Source organism: Balaenoptera physalus (assembly GCF_965194825.1).
Source record: "Balaenoptera physalus genome assembly, chromosome: 7".
NCBI lineage: Eukaryota > Metazoa > Chordata > Mammalia > Artiodactyla > Balaenopteridae > Balaenoptera > Balaenoptera physalus.
Genome location: NC_138886.1, coordinates 116058279 through 116079350, shown reverse-complemented (window position 1 = coordinate 116079350; position 21072 = coordinate 116058279). Strand labels below are relative to the sequence as shown.

General features: G+C 38.6%; 1 protein-coding gene across 3 annotated transcripts in view; it reads left to right on the top strand.

Annotated features, from left to right (window-relative positions):
• Positions 1 to 16957, top strand: part of LOC309664083 (uncharacterized protein) — a 124998-nt gene extending 108041 nt beyond the window's left edge. The window contains exons 3-4 of one of the 3 annotated variants that reach the window (XR_014265570.1): positions 1846 to 2082; positions 11762 to 16957. Coding sequence is in view for 1 of the 3 variants with exons in the window: in XM_082469086.1 (XP_082325212.1) it covers positions 1846 to 1887 (42 nt within the window). In the remaining 2 variants the exon portion in view is untranslated. Of the gene's footprint in view, positions 1 to 1845; positions 7609 to 11761 lie in introns of those variants that run through there. The other 2 variants (XR_014265571.1, XM_082469086.1) reach the window with 2 other exon arrangements.
• The last annotated feature ends 4115 nt before the right edge of the window (positions 16958 to 21072 follow it).

Below are 21072 nucleotides of genomic sequence, written 5' to 3'. Positions count from 1 at the left end.
AACTAGCCACAATCTTAAAAAATCAGGGACAATAGGTTTAACATGGGGCAAGAGGGAATCTGAGTGGTGCAAGGGGTGGACATTAGCACACACTGTTGCTGTCCTGTTCTTATCCCTTGGCTTTCTTCTCTACACAGACGGGGGTGCTTACTGTGACTACCCAGAGCCTTTTTCCTTAGGGCTTTTGGAGAACCACAGCGTACCAGAAGCAGTTAGTCTCCTTGGAAGCAGTTAATCAATGATGTATAAGGAGTTGTGTAGATAAATACCCCTGCTTCCTCTTCCTTCACTGGCACAACTCTGTAGGATCATCTACACTTCATTCCAGAGTTCACCACAGGAATGATACACAGTAGCCCCAAATGGTAACTGTCTTCAAAGTCATCCTTTTTCAGTTTCTTCTCTTCCTTGTCTCATTTCCCCACTCTTCTACGGGTGTTTATTGGGATAACCTTCCTAAAAAACTACTAGCATTAAAATCCTTGTCTCAAGAGTTTGCATCTAAGAAAAAAACTAAGAATACCATTAACCATGTTTATCCTTAATTTGTGAGAACTCTCCTATTTTATTGTTATCACACAAGGTATCTTTTCTTAAGTAATCATATGTGTGTGTGAAGTGTTCCCCATTACTACAAATATATTCTATGAAGGCAAGAATTTTTATTGGAAAGAAATTTTTTTATTGAAGTATAGTTGATGTACAATATCATAAGTTACAGATATATAATACACCATTTATAGTTACCATAAAGTATTGGCTATATTCCCCATGTTGTACAATATACCCTTGTAGCTTATTTTATACATAATAGGTTGTACCTCTTAATCACCTACACCTATAGTGCCCCTGCCCCCTTCCCCCTCCCAACTGGTAGCCACTAGTTTGTCCTCTATATCAGTGAGTTTGCTTCTTTTTTATTATATTCATTAGTTTATTTTTCTTTTATTCCACACGTAAGTGATATCATATATCTGTTCTCTGACTTATTTCACTTAGCATAATACCCTTCAAGTCCATCCATGTTGCTGCAAATGGCAAAATTTCTCTCTTTTTATGGCTGGATAATGTTCCATTGTATGCATGTGCACCACATCTTCTTTATCCATTCATCTGTTGATGGACTCTTAGGTTGTTTCCATACCTTGGCAATTGTAAATCATGCTACTATGAACACTGGGGTACGTGTATCTTTTCTAATTAGTGTTTTTCTGTTTTTCTGATATATACCCAGAAGTGGAATTGCTGGGTCAAATGGTAGTTCTATTTTTAATTATTTGAGGAAACTCCATATTGTTTTCCACAGTGGCTGCACCAATTCCCACCAACAGTGCACGAAGGTTCCCTTTTCTCCACATCCTCTGAAGGCAAGAATTTTCTCTGCCTTGTTCACTACCGTATTCCCAGGACTTATGACAGTGCCTGGCACATATTAAGTGCTCAAAACATGGAATAACTTAGTGTATTAAATAAATTGATTTTCTAATGTTGGCTCATCCTTTCCTTCCCAGATGAACACTACTTGGTCATGATGTGTTATTCTTTCACTTTGAGATTAAATTCAATTTGATAATAGTTTCTGTAGCATTTGTATCTATGTTCATAGGTTAGATTGGCTATTTTTATCTTTTGCTGTCTGTGGTAAGTAGCTTCTAAGATAATCCTCAACTATTCCCGCCCCTAGGTCCACACCAATGTGCAAACCTGTCCCGCTAAGTGAGGCCTGGACTTACCAACTTAGATATGATGAATAGAGTATATGATATGAGATGGGATGCCATTTTCAAAATTAGATTATTACAAGGCTGACTTTCATTTGGCGTTTGCTCTCTCACTCCTTCTCAGATCACTTGCTCCTGGGCCAGCCAGCTGCCATGCCACGAGTAGTTCTATGGGGAGGCCCATGTGGTAAGGGACAGTTCTGCCAACAACCACGTGAGTGAATTTAGAAAGAACCTTCTCCCAGCCTTCAAAGGAGCATGCAACCTCAATGACAGCTTTGTCTGCAACCTTCTGGAAGACCTTGAGCCAACAGCACCCAGCTAAGCCACACCCAGATTCCTGACCCACAGAAACCGTGAGGTAGTAAATGTTTGTTGTTTTAAGCCACTACATCTTGGGGTATTTTGTCATGCAATAATATATAACTAATATGTTGCCTTGTGACATACCTATGTTGTGGCTATTCTGTTTCATAAAATGTGTTGCACTTCCCTGGTGGCGCAGTGGCTGAGAATCCGCCTGCCAATGCAGGGGACACGGGTTCGAGCCCTGGTCCAGGAAGATCCCACATGCCGCGGAGCAGCTGAGCCCGTGCGCCGCAACTACTGAGCCTGCGCTATAGAGCCCACAAGCCACAACTACTGAACCTGCGTGCCACAACTACTGAAGCCCACGCGCCTAGAGCCCGTGCTCCACAACAAAAGAAGCCACCGCAATGAGAAGTCCACGCACCACAAGGAAGAGTAGCCCCCGCTCGCCACAACTAGAGAAAACCTGTGTGTAGCAACAAAGACCCAACACAGCGAAAAATAAATACATAAATAAATAAATAAATTTATTTTTTTAAAATGTGTTGAGTAGCCATCCAGCTTATTCTATCATCTGAATTATTATCACAAAATAGAAATTATCTATTCCTTGAAGGTTGTGCATAAAATCTTGCTCATTCTAGCACCCTTTGAAAATGAAAAGATAGAACTTCAACTACTTGCAATTTTATTTTATTGGCCAACTTTACTGACATATAATTCCCCAAAAGTGTCCACTTCATTCAGATACTTGGTATAGGGAGTTCATAGTATTCTATAATATTTGAACTCTTCTCTATCTGTTATTTTAATGGAAAAGAAATAAACCAAAAGAGCAATGATCTTTTAAGTGGTAAAATAATGCATTATATTTATTATCATCTTAGTAATTTTATGGGTTTTTCCAATTTTAAAATTAAAATGTATTATTTACAAATGAGAATTCAAAAATAAAATACACATATAGTATATAGGTATCTATGTACATATTTATGTGTGTATGTATTATGTTTGTTTTTATACAGAGGGAAAGTTATTAGCGATTTAACAAAATTATACTCAGTAGAAAGATGAAAGATGTCAGAAACCTGTAGGGTAAGAAGTAAACAAAGAGACTTCCCTGGTGGTCTAGTGGGTAAGACTCCACACTCCCAATGCAGGGGGCCCAGGTTCAGTCCCTGGTTGGGGAACCGCATGCCACAAATAAGAGTCCGCATGCCGCAACTAAGACCCTGCGCGGCCAAAATAAATAAATAAATAAATATTGGGGGGGGGGAAGGAGTGAATGGTGAATGGAAAGAACTGGAAACACAGAACATACTACTATTTTCCTGAGACAAAAGGGGGAAAGTTAGGGTCTTATGTAAAAAGTAAACTAAAGAGAGGAATGTTATTTTTTTTGCTTTCAAAGCACAGGAACTTGAGGATGTTTACAGACTGAAGGTAAGGAAACAATAAATTTAGAAAGATTGCAGCAACAAGAAGAAAAAGAAACAACTGATGCTGCAATGACTCCAAAGCTTTCAATACTACTGAGTACAGGGAAGGAAGGTAAACAATGAACACTCGATTATAAATTATCTGAGTATCTATTGACTTTCTGGAGAGCTAAGTCCAATAGTAAAACCCAATAATTCCTAAGTCTAATTTATTATCTCATGGAAAATTAACTCCTTTCTCCTTCTGTTGTAACAATTTGTACTTTGGTAGCTTGATAGCTATCTGATTTTCTCCTCTGTGTTCTTTTAAGGAAAGGCCTTTGTCAAAGTGCTTTATCTTTCTCTACTGAGGCCCTGAGCAATCTGGTGATAAGCTACCTTTCAACACTCACCTGGTGCCCACCAACCCACCCCCTGAATGCAGTGAACCTTCCTCTCACCTTTCCTTTGATGTCTCTGTCTACCAGCCCATGAGTCACCCAGTGTTCTTGGGCTCCCTGGGCAGCCTTCCAAGCCCATCTCCTGGCTCCAAATCTGCCTGGACGAGAAACAACTTTATAGAAAATGTCAAAGCATCGATGAAAATTCAGCCCTTACTGTTCCATAAGGGAACTCAACGATGTGTGCTCATAAATGTGATTCCTTTGCAATGTAACCTATGCTTCCAAAGCTTTTCATGATCAGAGGTGCGAAAGGTCCCCAGCCAGTCATATTTAAGTAAACGAGTAGTCATCGGGAACCAGCACATTCCCCAATGACCCGAAGACCCCTCTGTGAGTTTTTAGGGTACTGGGAGAGGCTTGTTCCCAGATGCCACTGCCCCAGCAACCTCAGAGGAGAAAAAAATCTGAACCCAGGCTTAGGGAAAGTCATCCCCAGAGCTTCCAGCCCCCTCACTGGCCCTCCTTAGGCTAAGTCTTGTGAAGTTTGCCTCTTCCAGGACCTCAATCCCCCGTCCCTCCACCAATCCTCCATCCCTGATTTAGCTCAAGATGTCATTTGCAAACCCTCAATAGCCAGGGAGGACCTGCTCAAATAATGTAACTACATGTTCTATTAGGAGTGGAAGGGGTACCCAGAGGAAGCAATGGCAGAAAGGAGCTTCCTTCTTGGTCCTGACAAAAGTTACTCAACCCAGAGTAAGAGCGTCTAAGAAATTATGAAGACCAAATAAGATCATGAATGTGAATGCGCTTTGCAGTCTCTAAAATTGGCATTCTTACTCATGTCTTTTTTATTAAAACAAGCAAAAACTATTCACTGAGCAAGTAATCAACAAGTGCAACAACAAGTGCATATAAATATAGTAACACAGCGCGAAAGGAATGTGTAAGTCATCACCAAATGAAGCAAAGTGTTTTAGACTCAGAAGTTACTCGGTAAGTATTTGTTGAATTTAATTACATGGGTATCTTCCTGAATTGCTTTGATCCTGGTTTGGAAAGTTAGACCAATTTCTTTACAAATAGGATAGGGGAGCAACTCTTGGGGTGGTGAGTATGAGCCCAGAATAGCTGACTATTTTTCAGTGAGTCTGACTGAAAAATACTTAATGAATCGTAGGTCAAATGTGACACTAGTGAAAAGAAGGAAATCTTCTCTGAATTCTAGGATAGCTTCAAGGCTAAAAGACTTCTGAAATACAGAAAATGCTACTTTTACCAAAGAAGTCACCATGCTTATAGCAAAACCAGGGGCTATGCACACCAGCCAAAAAGTGCTTGCTTCATGCTGTAGGGACCCATTGTGCTTATTGAAATGGGCATTCCAAGCTCCATTTCACACATCCTGCATCATGTTGCAGCAATGAAATTTTGGGAATTGACTGTTCTACCACCCAGTATTGTGACTTGATAAGTCTGTTCATTCCTCTTGCCTGCATCTGGCTCGGATGTATACTGATTTAAACCATTTTCAACCCATAAAATGTATAGAGAATTTTGCCAATGGAGCCAGCTCACGTCTTCTTTAATCATTCCCTAGGCCGCCCAAACTTCTCTGGTGTTCCTCTGTGTTCATTTCCTTAGTGTCTACAAGGTACTTGTGCCACTTTGTCAGACACATGCTCAAGTTGCACTGCCATTGTCCTTTCTGTATTATTTGCTTTCCCAAGTGCATCTAAGGTCCACTCTTCCTTTCTGGTCTCCCTCACACTGCATATGACTGTGATGTGTAAACAGTGTGTGTTCACTAAGACTTTAGATATAAAAGTCAGTTGATCTCATTAGTTGGTTGGACAAAGAGGCAATCAAACAAAAGCTTTTCTATATCTCACTAGCCTGTGTATGGCTTCAAATACGGTTTCATTGCTGAAGTCTGCTAATGTACATTCCCCAAAATTAATAATATTAATAAATAGGCATGCTATTATATCTAGTGCTTCCCTTCCTATTATTGGGGAAATAAATTGAATGTTTTTACTCTATAAATGTTGCCTTAACCTCCAGGTACCATAAGACAATGATTTTTCAACAGAGTATGTCTCCTTCCTTCACCGTGGCTGCTCTTTCTCTGTAAGTGCTGTGCATCCTACTGTCTTTGCCTACACCCTGCCAGCACTTGACAAATGTACTCTGAATAACTGATGGTCATGTCCATTGCATGATATCTCCTGATAATGAAGGCTCATTGGAACACAGAAATGTTCTTACCACTGTAAGGTTCAATAACCATACGGCAACTCACTTCTTGAGAACTGAACACAGAAAGAAGTCCTCTTCATCCCAGTTACGGATTCTCTCTCACTTATTCGACCATGAGGGTCTTGCTTTCCATCCTTGGGGTCCTTGCCTTGTTGTCCATAGTTCCTCAAGGTAAGCAGGAAACCTTTCATTTCAAAGTTATGAAAATATAAATGAAAAAGAATACAAGGTCTTCCAAGAGTTTGAAAATAAATTAGACAAGGGCAGATTGTACCATACAACGAAGAATGTGAGAGGAGTGGAGAACTGATGGTTAGGGCAACATCCGTAAGGTGGTGCCCCCCAGGGATTTAACCTACTATAAACTCTTACTTGAAGACTGTGTTTGATCTAAAGAAGGTAGAAGGAGGTTTATAGAACACAGAAAATTTGGGGAACTGAAAAAATGGAAAGTGAGTGGTGATTAGAAGAAGGGCCAGGGTGGAAAGGAGGCTGCTCCACCATCATCTGTGGTTTACAGAGCGCTCTGATCACTGACCTATGCACGGGCTTATGTGGAAATTACTTCACGTATGGTGGGAGCTAAGATTCCATCCTCACACTTAACCAAGTAACCAATTATACAGGCATATTTATTGAATAATCAATCTAACCCTCCCAAATTAATTTTAAAATCCACCAATATTATGTAATAAATATATATTAATTGTTGGGCTTATCACTGGGACTTGTATTATTATCTATTGACATCTTTTCGATGCATGTACTACCTTAGATCACCTTGTAATACCTGGAAATTCAAGATTTCCCTCATTGTTCTTGGTTTTTTTATTGAGATAAAATTCACTCTTTTAAAGTGTACCATTTCAGTGGTTTTCTGTATATTCCTAAAGTTGTGCAACCATCACCACTATCCAATTCCAAAACATTCCATCACCCCAAAAAGAAACTCCATATTCATTAGCGGTCATTCCCCATTCTCCCCTCCCCTCAGACCCTGGCAACTATTAAATCTACTTTCTGTCTCTATCGATTTACCTATTCTGGACATTTAATATAATCAAACAACATGTGACCCTTTGTGTTTTCTTTCACTTAGCACAAGGTTTTTCAAAGTTTATCCATGTTGTAGCATGCATCAATACGTAATTCCTTTCAATTGATGAACAGTATTCTATTAAATGGATACACTACCTTTTAATCATCCAGTCATCAGCTGATGGACATTTGGATTGTTTCTGGTTTGGAGCTATTATCAATGATGTTGCTCTGGACACTTACATCCAAGTTTTTGTGTGGATATATTTTCAGTTCTCTTGGATATATACCTGGGTATATTGCTGTGTTTTATGGTTACACTATGTTTAAATTTCTGAGGAATTGCCAAACTATTTTCCACAGCTTCATCCTTTATTTTACAATCCCACCAGCAGTGCTTGAGGGTTCCAATTTCTCCACATACTCACATACTCACATACTCCGCTATGGTCCATATCTTTTATTATAGTCATCCTAGTTGGTGTAAAGTGATATCTCATTGTAGTTTTAATTTGTATTTTAATTTGCATCTAATTTGCAACATTAATGATGTTGAACATCTTTTCAGTGTTTTATTGGCCATTTGTATATTTTCTTTGTAGAAATGTCTACTCAAATCCTTTACTTACTTTTTAATTTAGTTGTTTTTCATTAGTGGGTTGTCAGTTCTTTGTATATTTTGGACACTAAACCTTTAAGAGATATAGGTTTGCAAATATTCTCTCCCATTCTTTGAGTTGTTTCTTTTTTAAAAAATATTTGACTGGCCATTGCTGTACCAGTGAACATGTTTCCAGGTTTGAGTGAGAAACAACTCAGACTTAGTTATCTCCGTGGGCAGAGGACATGATTTTATATGTGGAAACCCTAAGATGCCAGCAAAACACTTAGACCTAGTAAAAAAAAATTCAGTACATTATAATACATTTATAATAGCATCAAAAGAACAAAGTACTGAGGAATACAACTTAACCAAGGAGGTGAAAGATTTGTACACTGAAAACTACAAAATATTGATGAAAGAAATTAAAGGAGATGCAAATAAATAGAAGGCAATCCCCGTTCATCGATTGAAAGAATACTTCTAAAATGTTCATAATTCCCAAAGCAAATTATAGATTCAGTAAAATCCCTGTGGAAATCCCAATGTTATTTTTTACAGAAATAGAAAAAACAATCCTAGAACAGTTTTTAAAAATTTTTAAACAGATAAAAAAATTTTTAAAGAAAGGAAAGAGGGAAGGAAGAGAGAGTCCTAAAATTCTTATGGAGCCACGAAAGTCCCTGAACAGCAAAGCAATTCTGAGCAAGAAAAACAAAGCTGGTGGCATCACAATTCATGACTTCAAAATATATTACAAAGCTACAATAATTTTAAAACTATGGTACTGGCATAAAAACAGACATGTAGAACAGTGGAAGAGAATAGAGAGCCCAGAGATAAGCCCACAGAGAGAGAACTGATATTCAACAAGGGTACTAAGACTACATAATGGAGAAAGGATAGTCTCTTTAACAAACAGTGTTCGGAAAACTGGATAGTCACATGCAAAAGAGTACATTTATAGAAAAAATCAATTCAAAATAGATTAAAGGTTTAAACATGAGACCTGAAACTGTAAAATTTCTAGAAGAAAACATGGAGGAAGAGCTCATGACATTGGTCTTTGTAATGATTTCTTGGATATGCACAAGCACAAGCAACAAAGGCAAAATTAGACAAGTAGGGCTACATAAAACTAAAAAGCCTCTGCACAGCAAAGGAACAGTCAACAGAGTGAAAAGACAACCTATGGAATGGGAGAAAATATTTGCAAACCCTGTACTCAGTAAGGGTTTGTAAGTTCCTTGCAAAACACATGAGGAGCTCACACAATAGCCCAAAATAATAACAAAGCAATTAAAAATGGGCAAAGGACCTGAATAGATATTTTTCCGAAGAAGATATACAAATAGGCAAAAGGAATACAAAAAAGGTGTTCAATGTCACTTATCATCAGGGAAATGCAAATCAAGCCCACAATGAGATATCACCTCATACCTGTTACAATGACTATTACCAAAATAATAACAAATATTGGTAGATATATGGAGTAAAGGGAACCCTTGTACACTTTTAGTAGAAATGTAAATTGAAAGAGCAATTATGAAAAAGATTATCAATGTTCCTTTAAAAATTAAGAGCTAGAACCACCATAAGATCCAGCAATTCCACATCTGAGTATATATCCAAAGGAAATGATGTTTAATCAGGATGTTGAAGAGATATCTGTACTCCTATGTTCATTGCAGCATTATTCATACTAGCCATGATATGGAAACAACCAAAGTGTCTGTCAATGGATAAATGGGTAAAGAAATTGTGATATATATATACACATACATATATGTGTATATATATGTGTGTGTATGTATATTCACACAACAGAATATTATTCAGCCTTATAAAGAAGGAAACTATACCATTTGCAATGACATGGACAAATGTCCTGAAGGACATTATGCTAAGTCAAGTAAATGAGACACAGAAAGACCAATACTGTATGATCTCATTCATATGTGGAACGTAAAAATGTAAAACTCAAAGAAGTAGATAGTATAATGGTGGTTGCCAAGGTATGGGGGGTGGGGGAATGGCGAGATGTTAGTCAAAGGGAACAAACTTCCAGTTATAAAATGAACAAGTTCTAGAGACTTAATGTACAGCATGGTGACTATAGTTAATAAAAAGATAATAATACTGTATTACATACTTGAAATCCGCTAGGAGAGTAGATCTCAAATGATCTTACCACACAATAAAAGAAGATAACCATGTGAAGTGTTGGATATGTTAATTATCTCATGGTGGTAATCAAGTCAATGTATATTATATCAAAACATCGCATTGTATACCTTCAATGTATACAGTTTTTATCAGTCAGTCACTCCTCAATAAAGGTGAAAAACACAAACACACAGGAAGAAAATGTGATATATATCAATATACAAAATAAATTCAGCCTTAAAAAAGAAGGAAATCCTGCTGTTTGTGACCCATGGATGGACCTGGAGGACATACGCTAAGTGAAATAAATCAGACAGCGAAAGACAAATACTGTGTGATCTCACTTATATGTGGAATCCAAAAATGTCAGACTCATAGTAACAGGGCCTGACGGGTGGAGGAAGCGGGCAGACGTTGGTCAAAGGGTACAAAGTTTCGCTTATGCAAAATAAGTTCTTAAGTTCTGCTACACACAGTACCTACAGCTAACAATACAGAGTTATGTATTTAAAATTTTCTGAGGCTAGATCCTATGCTAAGTATTCTTACCACAAGTAATAATAACAACAACAACAACAATAATAAAGGAGGTGAGAGGAAACTTCCGTATGTGATGAATATGTCTATGGTCTTGATGGTGGTGATGGTTTCACAGGTATGAACTAGTCACCGAACTTACTGAGTTGTATACATTACAATTAAACACTGAAAAAGACACATAATTACAGTATCACCAACATACAACCCCCACTGTATTAATGAATCTAGTCATTGGGCATCAGTAGCTGCTATTATCTCTGAAAGATAGACAAGCAGACATTATGGGCCTCCTGATACAACACACACACACACACACACACACACCACCAACTACAGTACAGACAGCTAAAGGACTCAAACATGAGTCAGGTCAAGCCTCTGAATCCAGCTGCAAATTTGTGAAAAATACGGAGGACACGTGCTAATTTCTCCAGAAGTAGGGAAACACTCCAGGTTAAACACCCCAAGTTCTTCAACATAAAAACTGTAATAAAAGGTTTTGGGAAGGACCTGTAGATTTAAAGGGAATATCAAAAACTGTAATGAGAAAAAAAACTATAGTGTCTAGGGATGAAGTTCAGGTAATAAAACTATTTTTTTAAGTAAGGAAGTGGAAATGATTACTATTAAACTTAGGATAGGTTTCCTTGGGGAAAAGGGATAGAAGGAAACACCTATTAGAACTGGAAACCAAGGTGAGCAATTATGGCATATGGGATCCTGTGCAGATCTCAAAAACTTCCTCAGTAAAGGAGATACGGCTTTGAGCCTAAATACACTGGAAAGTTAGAGCCAAGATCCAACTTGCCCATCCCATTCTCAATTGATTTTTTTTTCCACCAAGACAGGAAAAGCAACAAGTGACAACATCCCCATTTTCCCACTACCATAAACCTTTACCTAATTTTATCTTAGTCTGCCTTCTCTTCATACTGATTTAAGGCTAACCCCTCCACTTGTATTATATACTAGATTTCATCCCCGCTCATTTAGGGACTTCACTTCTGAAATTAAACATTCTTTCCTGAATCATGAATCCCCACCCCTAAATGGATCATTAATTTTAGTCAGAAATATGCTGTGATAGTTCTTATCAGAAACGCGGTCCCTTTTCAACCACTGCCTCACCTATTACGCTACAGAAGAAACCCTCATTTTTCTTTATTCAGTACCTCCACTTTTCTCTCCTGCATTCCTTTTTGTCATTTTTTTCTGGGAAGGTTCTCTATCGTTGTTGTTTTATTATGAAACACTTCAGATATTAACATATACCAACAAGTAATATAATGTTTTCTCTCTTCAAAGCCAGAAGCTTCTTTTTTCCTGAAGGATGTCCTGCGGGATACTCTAATTGCAGAATGAAGTGCAATACTAATGAATATGCAGTTAGATACTGTGCTGACTGGAGCATCTGCTGCAGAAGGAAGAAAAATGTGTTTAAGGAAAAAAAGAAGTGGTGAAAAGTCTAACTCCATCTTCTTCAGGCTCCCAGAAAGGAAAGTAAAAATGTTTAAAACTCCCTTGTCTAAGTAAGAATAACTAATATGATGGCTAAAGGAAACTCAATGATAATTATATGTGTAGGTGGTCAGGTTAAAGTACATATTTTATAGAAGCTTACACTCTGTTTTCATGTGTCTACTTTTACATTAATTTCCCCAACTTACATCCCCACATTGTTACTTCATCTGTAGTACTATATCCCAGCCCCACCATTTACTAACTGTTTGCCCTTGGGCAAGTTCTTTAGTCTCTCTCTACCCTCAGTTTCTTTAGCTATATAATGGGATGACCATGTACCTACATCACGGTGGGTGTTGTGAGGATTACACGAGTTAGTCATATGTAAAGTTCTTAAGCAGCACCTGACCCCAAGTAAGCTCTAAACATATTTACCAGAGAATGTGATCTTCTCTGTAGCTTTTGTGAATGTACTGAATCATTCTTTGCTGTCTCAGATAAAATTGATATTTGTTAAAATGTCATGTGGTTTTGAAAATAAGGTATACTTTCTGTTTATGAGAGGTATAATCTTATATAAAAAGAGTATATTTATGCAACATTATCATATTCCAGTCATCTAGGACTGGAACACTGGTGTGAGGACTAAGAAGAAAGAAGAGACTCAAGATGGATTTCAGAAGTAGGACAGACAGAATGCAGTGGGCCTGTGATACAATGAGAAAAAGGAATGAAAGATGATACTGGTGTTTCAAAGCTGCAAAAGAGATGGTTAGCAGTGCGGGTCACTAAAACAGGCCAAAAAGAGAAAGTAGGCTGCGAGTTCAGGGAGTCGACCAAGAAATGTTTGGTGTAAAGGAGTTTGAGTCACGGACAGGAATATGATTATTAGTCCACTAGGCACATTTGCAGAAGTGTAACTTTATTTTTTATAAATGAACTTAATTCCTATTACAAACCTCATTCTACCTGGTCACAGAAATGTAAACTCAGTCGATTCAGAGTTGCTTCTTTCTTCTCCAAGTTACTTGCAAGTTTCAGCGGAGTTAGGAGTGGTGAGGCATCTGGGAGAGCACTGATTATGTTAACATTACTAGGACATTCTCTTTCTTAGTCTCTAGTCACTAGTCAAGGTACAACTGCTGAGTTTCCTCTTATTCTTAATAAAATTCTTAGAACTCTTTGGGGGAGGCTTGTTCTTTAGTGTATGGGATAATTCTGCTACTCATTTATCATTCCAGGTTGGCAGAAAGTCAGGTGGGAATAGCTGTGTCTTCACTACTTCCATGCTGTTCTCAGCCGTACAGGGATACTACTACTGCTCCCCTCCCACCCTGGGGCAACCTGTGCGAGGGAAGCGGACAGAACAGATTCTCCCCCACGATCTCAGAAGGAAACAGCCCTGCCAAAACCTTGATCTCAGATCTCCAGCCTCCAGGACTCTGAGACGGTACATTTCTCTTGTTTAAGCCATCCCGTTTGTGTTACTTTATTACGGCAGCTTTAGGAAACTAATACACCATGTTTCTTGAAATTAAGAAATATATACCTAAATAATTCTTCAGTCAAAGAAGAAATACTTGAAAACTGGACACATTTTGCATTGACTAAAAAACAAAAATAGTGCATTTCAAAAACTGGGGGGTACAACTAACATACTATTCAAATAACAATTATAGCCTTAAATTAGAAGACTGAAATCAGAAAATAGGTTTGCTCCCTTTACCTCTCAAATAAATAGAAATCTGAAAGAAAGAAATGATGAAAAACATATTAATAAAATGGAAATCTAAAAATTTTAGATTAAAATGACAAATCTATAGAAAAAACAACTTAACCAAACTAGCACAAGAGAAAACAGAAAAACTAAATAGCCCTAAAACTTTTTAAAATTGAATCCTTTAATTAAAAACAGTCCCACAAGTAAATTCCAAGCCTAGATTAACTTCTAGGTGAGATATATAAAGAAAAATACTAATTGCATACATTTCTGCAAGATACAGAGAAAAGAGGGAAAATGTACCTTCTTGTTCCTAAAGCTAGAATAAACTTGAGGCCAAACCTGAAGGACACTATGAGAAAGGAAATTTCAGGCCATTACACTCATAAATACACAAGCACAAATTTCAAACAAAACAGCAAATTAATCCAGTAATATATTAAAGTATCCAGATGGGCTTATTCCAGGATTTTAAGATTCAGTTTTTGGTGACCAAAAAGGTAACGTGGAGGACCCAGCCTCTGTCCCCCAACAATGATGAATAATTAGATAGCTATCCATGAACAAAAACAGCTCTGGGAGAGTACTGGAGTCCGTGTAAGAAATTTTAGCAACACGGTGAAACAAAAAAACCTGAGAATAACCACACAAGAAAAGATATGTTGAAGCTTAATCCCTGATGTGATAGTATCTGGAGGTGAGGCCTTGGGGAAGTGATTAGGACATGAAGGCGTAGCTTTAATGAATGGGATTAGTATCTTTATAAAAGAGCCCCCAGAGCGCTCCCTTATCCCCCTCCGCCATGTGAGGACACAAGGGAGAAGCTGTAAATGAACCAGGGAGGAGGCTCCCACCAGACACTGAATCTGCTCATGCCTTGATCTTGGACTTCCCAGTCATCAGGACAGTAAGAGATAAATAATGTCTTGTTTATAAGCCGCCCGTCCTATGGTATTTTTGTTATAGCAGCCTGAACAGAATAAAGCAGAAATCGGCACCGAGAAGTCGGGGTGCTGCTCTAACAAACCCTTAAGAATGTAGAAGCAGTACTGAATTTAAGTAATGGATAGAGGGTGGCGGAGCTTTGTAGTGCATGCGAGAAACACCCTACGTCGCTAAGAACCAAACTTTAAAGGAGATTGTACTGAGAGCTCAGAAAGGAAAGAGGAGATTGATAGAGAAAGCCTCAATCTTCACAGAGAATACCTAAGTAATGAATAGAATGTCGGTATAAATATGGATGGAAAAGGCCATTCAGATGATATCTCAGCCAGAAATAAGGGATGTGTTATTGGAAACCGGAGGAAAGGTGGTCTTTGTGATAAGTAGCATAGGATGGGGCGGAACTGTGTTCACGTCCTGGTGTATTGTGCAAGGCAGAACTCGAAAGTGATGACATTGGAATTTCAGCTGAAGCAAAACTGAAGCAAAACGCTGAAGATAAGCTTGGTTCCTCCTGACTGCTTATCGTAAAATGCTAGAAGAGAGAAATGACATGACAGAATTGATAACAGAAAGGAAAGAGAACGTAAAGATTTTGAAAATTATCAGCCTATCCATATTATAAAAAATGAGAAAGTAGTCAGAAGAGAACACTAAGGGTGTGGCCTACTTAGCCAGAAAACTATAAAGGAAAGCAAGGAAATAATTATCATGGTACTGCTTTCCTGATGGCAAGGGAAAATGAAATTGTGACTGGGAAGGTGTTACTACAATACTTTTTTTAAATAATAAAAAAAAAATAGGTGGAAATCTGTATTTCATACAATAGAGGGGATAGGATGGTGTTTCTATGTAATTTTAAATGGTGCTGTAGAAAAAAACTTAAGGACAAGGAAATATGTTCAAAATATACCACTAAGTGAATGTAACAGAATGTGGGGCTTCCCTGGTGGCACAGTGGTTAAGAATCCACCTGCCAATGCAGGGGACACGGGTTCGAGCCCTGGTCCAGGAAGATCCCACATGCTGCGGATCAACGAAGCCCGTGCACCACAACTACTGAGCCTGCGCTCTAGAGCCCGCGAGCCACAACTACTGAAGCCCACGCGCCTAGAGCCTGCGCTCCGCAACAAGAGAAGCCACCGCAATGAGAAGCCTGTGAACCGCAACGAAGAGCAGCCCCTGCTCGAACCAACTAGAGAAAGCCAGTGCATGGCAACAGAGACCCAATGCAGCCAAAAATAAAATAAATAAAATAAATTTTTTTTAAATGTGTCCTTTGGGATAATTCCGGTCTTTAAAAGATAGCTCTTTCAATTTTCCATAACCTTATCAATGGTTCGACCTAATTAGATACTCTTTGAAACATTGAAAAAGGAGTTAGGACAATTTTGTCACCAAAAATAGAAGGGTGAAAATGGCATATTAATGATTCATATCAACTTCAGGATGATAGTAATCTCCAAAGAAGGAAGAAAAAGGCATGAAAAAGTGAAGCTTTAGCTATATCTGCAATGATTTGTTTCTGTTTTTTAAAAAAAAGCCATGTCTTAACTTTTTACTTTTCTATATATTTTTAAAATTTTATAGAACTTAGAAGTACACAAACATAAAAGAAAAGGAGAATATTATATAATTCAGATTTCAAATTGAAGTGGGACATCTTAAATTAGAAAGAAAACCCAGATGTCTTAAAGGGTATTGTTGACAGACATGACTATATTAAAAGTTAAAACTCTATTTGATGAAAGTCACAAAAAATTAAGAATAGAAAGGCATTCCAGTAGAAAAATGCATAAAAGATATGAAGAACCAATTCAGCAATAAAAGACATACAAATAGCCAATAAACATTACCAAAAAAAAATCTGTAATGTCTCTAGGCAATCACAGAAACACCAATTCTATCACAGATGACTTTTTAAAGTTCTGAATTTGGCAAGATTTTTCTTAAAGGATATTACCCAGTGCAGGTGGACCTATGGAGAAATAGGTACTCTCAAACCTCATTAGTGAGATTATAAATTGATAAAATCTCTTTAGAAATAATCCAACCATGACTAATAAAATCTAAAATGCACCTGTCTTATTGTAGAGCAATTCCACTTAAGAATCTGTCTCATGGGAATAAGAACACAGTACACTAAAATATCATGCGCAAGAAAGCTTATTGCAGTGTTGTTTGTAATGGAAAAAACCTAGAAACTGTGTAATCAGAAAGGATTAGCACATTTATACCATGAAAATTATTCATCTATTTAAAAGAATAAGTTAGATATATTTTAATCATCCTGAAAAGACATTCATGATAAATTATTAAATTAAAAATAGCACATTACAGAGTATGATTTTATTACTGGAAAAAATAAAGTATATATATATATAAAAGAAAATGGAAAAGTAACAAAAGGATACTCATCAAATTGTTGGCAAACACATCAAAAAAGTTGGTACCTCACAGGGAATGGATCACAGGTGAAGAGGCAATTATTAATATTTTCTTTGTATGTCTCTGTTGTTTCTGCATGTTATAATAACTGGAAATTATATGTATAACAAAAATTAAACATAAAAATTTAAGTGACTATGATTATTATAACTTTGTAGGAAAAAATTAGAAATTTTAAGATAAAGATCATTCAAGATGTACGAATATTGTCACAGAATGAGCATAAATTTCTCACATAAGTTTAAATAAATCTCTCTGCCTCTTGGCCAGGAAGATCATGTGAAGAAAGATGAGTCTTTCAAAGAATTTAAAAAAAAAAACCCGGTTGTTCTGTATTTTTCTGTTCTCTCTTCCCCCTTGAGTATAATCTGGAAAAAAGCTGCCAAACTGGCAGATTTTATGTGCCCAGTTGAATGCCTCTCTTAGACTCAAAGAAATCTCTCACTGCTCCCACTTGGGCTGCTCAGCAGACTACGCAGCACGTGCTCTTAGGGGTGGTCTAGTGGAGCCCGCAACCACCCGCGCTACTTCTCTCCAACGTATGTTACCGAGAGAAGAGACTCCTTCCCGTTACATGACCCTCGAGGGAGTTAGCTGTGGGTATTTTGGCACAGAAAACGGCAATGGTGCACCTTTTGCCTCCAAAGCTAACTTTTTTTTAGGGAGAATTTGAAGAACACTTCTATGTCATCTGAGCATATCCAGGAGGACTTTCCTATAAACAGTCCAGCAGTTTCTTACTCCAATTTAATCTTATTTACCATTCAATAACACCTCTTCATGATTCTCTCTGCAGAAACTTTGCCATTCGAAGGGAAGGCATCCACGGTACCTCCTAATCCATCCTAATACCTCTGCCCTGTTCTTTAGTGGGTATTTGACTCTTCCATTCCCTCTATTCTGAGATCACCAGTGAAGCATTTCTCATGTCCTGCTGCCCTACTTCTCAAAAAATCAAATCCTTGTAAAATTAAATATTTCCAACATGTTTTATTAAATCTATGTCTTCCCTATAGGGGACACAGTACAAATCGTTAGTACCACAGTGGGGTTAAGGATACCCTAAGGGTACCCTAAATAAGACACAGCTCCTGCTCCAAGAAGTATAGGACGTAGAAGGGGAGGCAGAGAAGCAGCGAGAAAACTGCGTCCTCAGTCATACAGCGCTCCTGGCGTACCGGCCACCTCTAGATGACGGGCTCCTGCCTGCCACCATGGACTCACCAGTGATCTGCATCTCTTTACCAATTATGTCTCCTATCTAAAGCACAACTGAAAATTTTATGGTTCAATATAAATATTCATTCAACTGGCAATGTGCTGCTTAACATTTGGGGGGACAAAGACCACTTTGAGAATATTTATGAAATATTTACTTATGAAAAAATAAGGAATTTATGAAAACTCTACCAAGAGAAGACCCTACATAAGTAAAACAGTTTCCATTGTTTTGTGACTTCCTAAGGACTTATGAACTCAGAGTAAACATCCACATTCGGGATCACACGAAGACTTGATCCTGGTACCAAGTCAAATCACATAAAAGCAGTATAATAAAATTACGTTACTTTAGAATCCCCAGGGGAAAGTCCCTACAGGTTATGACTGAGCATCATGCCCTTGACTTGAATTTGGAGCTATTAACAAAAATATCTAGGGACTTCCCTGGCAGTCCAGTGGTTAAGACTCCAGATTTCCAATGCAGGGTGCACAGGTTCGATCCCTGGTCAGGGAACTAAGATCCCACATACCGCATGGCCAAACAAATAAAAAAGAGAGAGAGAGAGAGAAAAGAAAAAAGCATATCTAGATTTAGATATTTAGTCCAACTAAAACTGGACTTCAAAAATTATGATCAAAGACATCCAATATTTTCATCAAGATCTCTTATAAAAATGTGCAACATAACTTCCTCTCCAAATCCAAAGATTTCAATGAGGTTTAAAATTAAGGGTATTGATAACCACTGAGTGGAAGAGCTGGAAGGAAGAAAATTGTGGCCACAGAGTCGGGACGGCTGAATACAAGACTCCAAAGGTGACGCAATTCTAAGTGTTGTCAAAGCGCACTGTGAAGTGAAGATGAGCATCGCAGGAGGTGAGAGAGTCAATAAAGGAAGAGGGTAGGGTGCCTGATGGTGTTTTTGTGGATGCTGAAGTCACTGAAGATGTTGGGAAAACAAGAGGTGGACAGAGCAATCCAAGCGTTAATAGAGAGACAGGAAAATGGAAGGATTTTTCACTTCGGATGATATGAATGAGACGTGGGTACAGAACTTTGTAGTGGCTACAACCCAACAGACTCCTAGCAGACGGGGACACCTAGACATCTGAGGAGCTCACTGCAGCCTGAACTGCTGGTACTTCTCAGAAAGCCTAGCCTCTGCTGGACTGGGAAATGCTGGTCTCTCTTAAGGAGCACAGGCTGATTGGTTGAGTTAAGCTTTCAGAGAGGCTCATTTCCAAGGATGCTTATACTCAGCTCCCAAAAAGGCTTACTGGCCTGTTCTCAGCAGTGAAACTAGCAAAGAGGGGCTTAGGGGATAAGAAGTCTGAACTCCGTCCAGCCAGGCAGTGGGATGCCAAGGAATGTGTAATAGAGCCAAGAAGTGGGTTGGTGAATGCACGTGTGTAGGGATGAAGGAGGGATGGAGTCTCTGCTCCCAGAGCGTTCCTGAAAAGATTTAGCAGCGCTGACTCTGCCCTGGGAAGCTTGCAGCAATCTCACTGAAGGAAGCGATCTAACCTGATGGCTAACTTTGTTTTCTCAATGTGGGGTAGAATCTGTCCTCTTTGGGTTCTGAAACACTATCCCTACAAAGAAAATGAGTTGAGACTTGCTCCTGGTTAGGTACCAAATGACTTCCAGTACCCACATTCAAGTTCAGATGCCCCCAGTATCACTAGAAGTGATTGCTTATTACAATTATTAAAACCTTGATTAGTGCCTAGATTCAAGTTTGGGTGAACATGTCACTGAACTAATGCCCAGACGCCTGAGGAAGCAAGGGGGATAATCAAGGGAGAACAAAACTCACCTAAGAGAATTCCAAAGACTGATCTAGGGGTGAGGAGGGACAGCTGCTTAGAACTCTGACCACTGTCCTCCCCACTCGACCACAGCCAGACTGCACAGGAGAGCTCTGCCACGTGAGCACAGAGGTACACGATTCATTACTCAAGGAACACTGTGGCCAACCTGTTCTCTTTGGTGTGTGCACGGAGCACTCCTGAGGCTGTAAGGACGGTATTGCTCCGGCCCTTGGGCATATAATAGCCAGCTGACAGCTGAGATGGTACTGTCCGAAGAGAAAGGTCCCTCCTCAGGTCACCAGCATCAACAGTCATCACCAGATTCTACTAACAGAGCCTCACTGCTGTTTGCTCAGCAAGCCTTCTCTAAGAGTCTCTTACTAAACGCAAATCTTCACACAGGGGACTCAAGTTTCACAAAACTTTGAAAACTGAAACCCACACCAGGAACATAACTCTCTATATTATTTTGCCCCATAGTAGCTGAGGTCAGCACAAATTCAGAACAAGACAGAATCTGCCACTTTTACCCATGTAGGTTCTCATCAGCACAAGCCCTGCCTGGTTGCAGCTGACCCCTTATCAGGTTAAAAGTTCTAGTTTCTGCTTTTCTATATATCGATCACCATAGTGACCTTGACAGACCTATGAAGGAAAAGATTCAATAAGCTCACCCTGCCATTCCTATGTAATTCTTCCCCTCACTGGCCATTTATTTGTTGGCGTTTTGGTCCTTCTTTCATTTTCTGTGAAGTCTTCTTCTCTCCCTCTCTCTTCTCCCTTAATAATGTCTTCTTATCACAGAAAAGGACAAACTTTAATCTTATACTGATTAGAATGCTGAGTGCCATTTTAATCTGTTCAGGCTGCTATAACAAAATACCATAAGATAGGTAGCTTATAAACGAAAGACACTTGTTTCTCACAGTTCTAGAGGTTGGGAACTCCAAGATCATGGCACCAACAGATTCAGCAAGGAAACTAAGGGTGGTTTACTTCAAAAGATAAAATTG